Source organism: Magallana gigas, chromosome 3 (assembly GCF_963853765.1).
Source record: "Magallana gigas chromosome 3, xbMagGiga1.1, whole genome shotgun sequence".
Lineage (NCBI taxonomy): Eukaryota > Metazoa > Mollusca > Bivalvia > Ostreida > Ostreidae > Magallana > Magallana gigas.
In genome coordinates, this window is record NC_088855.1 from 2,976,075 (window position 1) to 2,984,028 (window position 7,954).

The 7,954-nt window shown below is 35.1% G+C and overlaps 1 protein-coding gene across 1 annotated transcript; it reads left to right on the forward strand.

Moving 5' to 3' along the window:
- The first annotated feature begins 4,746 nt into the window (after positions 1 to 4,746).
- On the forward strand, positions 4,747 to 7,742 carry LOC105345706 (transmembrane protein 272). Its single transcript, XM_034481412.2, has 5 exons — positions 4,747 to 4,980; positions 5,871 to 5,981; positions 6,134 to 6,193; positions 6,503 to 6,730; positions 7,410 to 7,742. The coding sequence occupies exons 1-5, from the start codon at positions 4,917 to 4,919 to the stop codon at positions 7,595 to 7,597; spliced, it is 651 nt and encodes a 216-aa protein (XP_034337303.2). The 5' UTR covers positions 4,747 to 4,916; the 3' UTR covers positions 7,598 to 7,742.
- The last annotated feature ends 212 nt before the right edge of the window (positions 7,743 to 7,954 follow it).

Sequence of the window (7,954 nt, forward strand, 5' to 3'; positions counted from 1 at the left end):
GCGGTCCACACATCTTGTACTGTGCACTGATTAAACATCTCTTCTAGCTCAGAGTTGCTATGAGGTGTATTGTCTTCGGCATAATATACTCGCGAACGCCGCGGAGGGTGTCCTCTTCCTCTGAAATTTCTCCGACTTCTCTGATGACCTCTTGGTGGTGCTGCACGACTTTGACATAGGTTTGAATGCTTAAAGTGTCCTTTCTGCCCACAGGCATCACAATGCTTGTTAAATGCTGGACAATGTCCTTTAATGTGATGTTTGCTGCAATTTGCACAATACGGATGCGTACCTTGGTATCTGCTTCCTCCTCTTTGCCCTCGCTGCACTGGTTGTCCGAATGTCCTTGGTTTCTCGTAGCTTGTGTTATGTTTTGTGTTCGCAAAATTTACTGATGGGTTTTCAGCGTCCAAATTTTTCAAATGCACGTTGGTCAATTCGACTTGACGACAGGTTTGAATGACCCTATCCAGGGTTAATTCGCCAGCGGGAATTTCCATTAACTTCTCTGAACATTTCATATCATTGACACCGTTAATTATCATGTCACATATCAACCCTTCTTTCTGCTCTCCGTACTCACAAAATTCAGCTTTACGTTTCAGCTCGGATATGTAATCCATTATTGTATTTTTGCCTCTCCTGGTTTTCAAGAATTCTTGCCTTTTAATGTTTCGATAGTTATGGACCCCAAAGTGACGATCGAACTTCTTGAATACTGTCTGTAGATCATGTTTATTCTCTCCCGGTTGTGCCTCGATGTTGTTGTCTCTGTCCTCTTCTATTTGTGGAGCCCATGTGAACGAATCGTAGATTTTCACAGCTTCCCGGCCCATGTTAGCTAGTAATAATCCTACTTTCCTCTTACCGGGTTTGTCGTCCAGTCCCAGAGCATCTAAATGCACAAGAAAGTCGCGCTTGTAAGCCTCCCATTCTTTCGCTCCAGAGTTAGATTCAGCTATAATAAATTCTGGTAAAGTTTTGATACCGCTGTGTGACATTGTTCCTGACTGATGGACGCGGATTTTCTGACACCATGTAATAACTCATGCAGCCATGTTGCATAACCGGATAAACTAAACTTTATTCAACTTCTTACATAAGAGAGTTCCAACAATGTAACAGATCGTACACAAGATAATTCTGATTATATTACAGTCACGTGATACATAAATTGTTTATGAGCTGAGACGATAGGGATGAGATTAGACTGTACCTGTCGATGTGGTGTTGATACTATAAAAGCCAGAACGTTTAAGATCTCGTGAGTATTGCCCATATTGGGATAAAAAAACACACAACTCTTTGGATAAAAATCATCTACCATTGCAAACTATGAGAGATCCTGTATATATTGATGAATATTGATTGATATACATTTATTAAAAAACAAGCCTTGCATGGAATTTTCATGATGAGTCCGGTTAAAAAAGAAAGGCAACTCTTTAATAGGCCCTTGCTGTATGAAATTGTGTCAATTGATGTTTCACGTATTTTATTACTTATTTCTGAATATTTCAATTCTATTTTAATTTCTAACTGGAACATTGTTCAAAGTTTTGCAGGATTTCATCTAGCATTTTCAGGCATTAACAAATTAAATATCGTCTGTTGTTTTTTGAAATGAAGAAATTACAGACGAGTGTTTATGCACAAAACAATTGGTTACACAAAAGTACTTGGTCATGCAAATGAAATTAATGCAGCTAAAGATAATTTTACCAGACAATTTTTAACATTCATAAATCCAGTTTTTCCTGCCAAATTGTGTATTATATATCCTCCCGATCTGCAACGATTATCCAAACTTATAATCGACACATTCTTTGTTTTCTACTCGAGGCACCTCAGGCATTTAGGTTCATTGGTGATAAAGAAACACGCGCCAGACCTACCAGCCAATGTTTTGACAACAGCGATTTCATTGGCTATTTGAAAGGTCGCTCTGAGATGACCCCATACGGAAAGTTGTTAGTAGTGATGAGGAACGGTTTTACATATCTTATTCAAATTAGATTGGGAAATTGGGGGAAATTATTAACTTTAGACAAAACAGAGATTTTAAACAAATACTTTTCTTCTATATCAAATATTAATGCAAATAAAAAATTGCCTGCCTCGTATTCATTATGCAGTGAAAGAATAGAATTTTTATTGAGAAATAGGAAATTATTGACATTTTATCAATTCTTCTTTAAATATCGATAAAACTGTTGTTTCTGCTAGAATATGCTAATCCGTTCCTACTTTTAACAAACCTTTGTCAGAGAAAAAATTTCCGTATTGCTTGAAATCTGCACACGCATTACCTCTTTAAAAGGAAGACAACATATCATTGTTTTTAGATAAATCTATAATTATTTTTATAGCCATGAATTAGTTTATAAATTCCAAACTGGCTTTTTATCATGTTATTCTGCATTTTCCATCTAAAGAAACACATCACAGTATTGTTTAGAGCATTGATGAGCATAAAATTTGTATATTTTGACCCATCCAACGTTTAATTGAGTCTGGCAATAATGGTCTTCACTTTGAATTACATATTTATGAAATATTTGGAAATGTTTTCCAGTAGCTTAGGAGCTTATGATTATGTAATAGAAATCAAAGAATTAATTGTCAGAATGTAACATGCTGGAGTGCCTCACGGATCAGTTTTAGGACCGTTTTTTGTCTTTGATTTACATTAACGATGTGAAAAAATGCTAGTATGTTTGTGGACTGTATGCAGATGATGAATATCATTTTTTCTTAGAATGTAAAGCTGCTTTTTGTAATTTTCTTAACCAGTTTAAGTTAAAGAATTCTGTTTGCTCCTAATACTAAGTTTGTGAAATTATGACTGCGAATAAATATGTGACTTGAAGAAAACTGTACGTGTATATTTATTCAACTCGTCTATTTCTGTTTGACATTCAAAATGAAATTGTGCATATGTAAATACATGTAGCTCATGTGCCGTACAAGGGGTTTGAGCGATATATACAACTGAACTGATTTGTAAAGTATCGAACTCAATCATAATACTGAATTTAGAAATATAGTCTGATCTAGCTTAACTTTTTCTGTTGATATGAGTTGATCTTTACAAAATAGGGAGATAGTGAACACTGCATAAAAAAACGCTAGGTTTACTAAAAATCAGATATTTATTTCCCGTATCTTCTGGTCAGGGCGACCACTAAGTACATCTTAATAGTGATGCGTTGTGCAGAAACAAATCATCCAAGATGTATTTCACTTTTATTAGACCTGTATTAGAAGGTGCTTTTGTCGTGTGGGTGCTCAGTGCTGAAATGATAATAGCTGGTCTCCGTTTCGGCATCAAGAAAATCAATAAATATTGAATCGGTTTGGGAATCTCTATCCAAATAGAGAAAGGACAGTACAAACACCCATACCAGTGCTGTGTCCGTTATTTAAGGATGTAACTGTGATGTAACCGTTAATTAATTTCAAAAATACGAGAAACATTTTACATTTTAAAAAAATAGATTACCATACGATCTTTTTGCATTTAGAAATGTCCTTCTTTCAGTGGTGGTGGCGTGTTAGCTGACGGCTCGTCACCGGGTGGAATTTTTATGAATGAAATGCAAGGTTATACCAAAAAGTCTGACCCGATTATCATGAATGGTTCTGTTATATCCAGGCGTAATCGGTTCGCTTCAACAAACCTCTTAAGAACTCTAATTGTCATTTGTCATTGCCAATAATTTATAATTCTGAATATAGATAATGTCTTTACAGGGGATTAAATTACATGTATGTCATGGCCGACCCCCCCCCCCCTTTTTTTTTTTTACACATATTAAGCTAGGCTACAGTGTGCTTCTTCTATGTTAATTTATGCCGAATACTAGAATTCTGGAAACATATTTTCTCCTGCGGATACAATGTACTTTGCAAAAAAGTGTACAGTTAGAATTTGTATGAATGATTGTTTTCGTTAACTCATAGTACGGTGTATTTCTTTTCTAAATCATTGTAGAAAATAAGAAAGGTTTTCCATCAACATCGATTACCAATTCTACCTAAAATCAAATGTCTTCACTTTATTTGAGTACTGAGTATTGAAAAGTGAGCATTTAACAGTTATGTAATCGAAACATGTATTAACCACACACCCTTTAAGAATTTTTTGAGTGTCCATTTGAACATGCATGCGATATGGTACTTCATAATGTTCTTTGTATTTCATACATTCCAAATAAATTATTTTTCTATACATTGTAAGGATATAAATGCAACTACATTTAAAAAAAAAATATATTATTAAATAAACTTTATTAACCAACCCCTCGTTTGACTTTCATCACTTATTAAAAAGTGAAAGGTTAAGTTGACTTTATGAATATACATAGTCTAGATATACATGTACCATAAAGCATCATTTAAGGAGATATGAATAACTGTCATTTGAAAAAAGTATTAATTGAAACTTTTTTGCTATATATATTGGCACCGTTACTTCACCCAATAACCTAAAACGCAGCATCTGATGAAACTGATCAGTGCTGAAAAAAACCCACTTCCGGGGTAGGACAAGACCGGACGGAAGGACTAGTGCACTCACCCCCGGGCCACAAACAGTGAATGAATGTAAAACGCCCCCACAACTCTGTATATAGTAAAAACATCAATACTCAAACCGTGTCAGAGCATGGTTTAAAATCCAGAGCATTCACGGTCAACCGGGTTTCTTGCTTGGTTTAAATTCCAGAGCAAACACTCTCATAGTTCACATATCAACAAAGACTGCCATCTATTAAAAGCCTGTTGCATGAACGGATTGTGAAATTCCCCAGTCGAAATATCTTGATCATCTTATTCAGTGTGCACTTAGAGACGTGTATAAAGCCGAATTAAGATAATCCCAGGCCTATATAAAGTGCAGCGATTATATCACACCCATGTCATTTACCAACATGGACAGTAAGGAGGCCAACGTTGAGAGCGCACCTGCTTACAGTGGGGGTAAGTCGGTGTCCGATCATCTAATCACTACACAGTAATGATCATTTCATTCCATAGTCAGATGATTTAGTATCAGAAAGGAATTGAATCTGAAATACATAAAACAGGACATTAATTTAAACCTTTTAACTTACGATGTCAATGAGGGTTATTAATTTTTTTTTTTTAGCTTTTAATTGCATTAAAGAACATTCAGCTTGATTAGTTTGATGATTGATTTAAAGCACTATATTGATTTCGGTGTCCAAATGCCAGACTTGGTAAAGAAATGGTCTGTACGTGTGTCTGATTTCTAAAAGTTATTTTTTTCTTTGAACATCAGATGACACTAATACCTGTACAGTACATGTACATTACAGTTCACTCTTAAAATTTAAACGTTATGTAAGAAATTACCTATTTTAGCCTTAGACGACAACTTAATGGTTTGTTATATATAAATATGAGTGACTCCGCAAAATTCTACCTTGCAATTCCTAAACTGTCTAGGAAAGACGATTGCATCAATTCAGAATTTTTATTTACTTTCAACAAGAATGTTTTCTCGTTTTTTTTCTAATGAAAGTGCGTCTAAAAATTAAAAATAAATAACTAGATCAGTCTTCAGTAAATATTATTCTACATAACGAGAAGATAATCTGGGGGAAAAGTTTTAACATCAGAATTGCGAAATTCACATTGTATGAACTACACCTATTATTCAATCAAAGTACTGAGTGTACTGTTCTGCGCTTTCTCTATCTGAATGGCAGAAGTGCATTTTTAACAATGACCTCCACCTACAAAAGTTTCTCACAAGGACATGAAAAAACCCAGCTTTTAATATACAGAATAATTCATTTGTAAGTTTTAACAAATTTTAATATATTTTATTTGATTGTTTATTGAAGAGCAACCCCCTTCGTACGAGTCGATTTTTGGAAAGATTAAACATGCCAAGGAAACGTCTGACGGTAATGTCGGGTTCGCTAAGGCGGCCATGGGGATTCTGTGTGCATCAGGTGAGAACTATGGACTGAAGAACACCGAGTGTAACAAAATCACAATTACTTCTCAGATTACAAGAATAAAGAAAAGGTATCACATCGTATGACGTTGTCAATTTATTAAAGTGCATTGTGATGAATTAACGTGTCTCGTTTTGTTATTTCAGTTGGGTGCACGGTTATGTTGGGGGTCACAATGGCCATCCCTATCGCCAGCATCATCATCGGTAAGTATAGTCTTTGTATTTGGTCTCTTTTCATAATTTGTTACCTCTCTTAGACTCCATCTTACGAATCTCAGACATTTGGCTGTTATTGCTGATATAGTTTCAGCATTTCGATTTCTTCAAAGAAATGTTCGTTCCATATTCAAAAAGATTTGGCGATAGCAAGAAATTACCTGTTTGATTAATTACACGTAATTTCATTGTTAATTCTAAAATAGTTCAATATTGTTTTCTTAAGAAATGTTTAGGAGAAAATAATGAGTAAATGTAATTATTACCTTACATGTATGTACGACTGTCCGCTTTCAGGTGCCTCGTACTTAGACGACTGTCCCCTGGAGAAGTACATTCCCATCTACCTCGTTGTTTCCGGTAGTGTGGGCTTGTTTTACAACGTTTTCGGAATCATTAAAACAACCTGCTGTAAGAAGAACACAGAGGAGGGGGCGGTGGAACAAGAGGAGGGGGCGGCCAGCAAGCTGGGGACGTGCCTGTCCTCCCTCCTCAGCTGTTTCATGTCGGCTTGGTTCATTGCTGGTAAGTTCAAAGTTCATTATCAATTTGGAAAAATATATGTATAAAAAATATAACGCTATTGACGCATGCAATGTTGAAGCCATGCATCGATATGTCAAAATGACTTAATTCCTGCTCATTTGTAGGAAATTCATTATGATGTATTAATATTGAATTAAAAATTCCGTTTACTAGTAGGCTATCTAGTTTTTTGTTGGCATTCTTAGATCAAAATGGCTAAAATTTTGAAATTGACATGCAGTACTCGGATTAATTGAACATTACTTGAATTTGTTATTAAAAGCTCCAATTTCATGTTTATTCGGAAAACTACTTGTATGTTTATTTCACACTTTATTTTCTATTTTTTTTTTATCATATCTTTCTGCTAAAAAAATATTGCTTAAATTGTAAAGTTAGAGAGAAATTCAGATGTTACAGTAAAAGTGGGCAATTGCCCTGGTCATTTGAAAATGAATATAAAATGGGTCTAGGCTTTACAGTGGGTGTTCAAGACTTTCAGTTGAATGGTTTTCATAAACTGAGAAACTGTCATCCACATTGTTGGCAATTTCATATGGAAGCTTGGTTTTCTAACTTACCACAGTATGAAATAAACTAACAACGCAATGTTGTTTTGTTCGACCAGAGACTCAATATCACCTAAACAGCTACTATAGTTGTAATCTTTGACTTGCAGGAAACGTGTGGGTCTACGGCTCCCATAGCGACCTCAGCACAAACTCTGCTTCCGTAAACTACTGTCACCCGACAGCGTATTACTTCGCGTTTTGGGTCATCACTGCCTGTTACATTATCATCGGGCTCGTCATTCTGCTGTCCTGTTGTTGCTGCATAGCTCTCTGTTTTTGCGGTAAAAAGGAATAGAACACGACAGAATATAGACTCTCAGAATATTGAATATATTAAAAGATGTAGATTTTGAAATTATCTGTTCTTATACTCTAATACCTCTCAGGGACTCTTTGGTACGAGACAATCTATCTTAAAGTATTTATTAATTTCTCTATTTCTCATTTACGTTTGAATGTTATGTTCAGATTTATTAAATAAGAAACAAATTTTATGTTTGTCATTTTGTATCTAGTTTTGATTTCTAAGCCACATTTACATTAGCGATTAGTCAATTTGACTGAAGGCTGGCTTTGACACGGAACAAGAATATTCAAGTTATAGACCAAAAATTAAATGGCCTATGTTTTCTACCACTATCTATGTGTAACA

What these genes read in the sequence shown, in the direction of transcription:
- LOC105345706 (XM_034481412.2), top strand. Translation starts at nt 4,917, where the DNA reads ATGTCATTTACCAACATGGACAGTAAGGAGGCCAACGTTGAGAGCGCA. An exon ending in TATCGCCAGCATCATCATCG is followed by an intron (nt 6,194 to 6,502) that starts GTAAGTATAGTC and finishes GTCCGCTTTCAG; the next exon opens with GTGCCTCGTACTTAGACGAC. An exon ending in GTCGGCTTGGTTCATTGCTG is followed by an intron (nt 6,731 to 7,409) that starts GTAAGTTCAAAG and finishes TTTGACTTGCAG; the next exon opens with GAAACGTGTGGGTCTACGGC.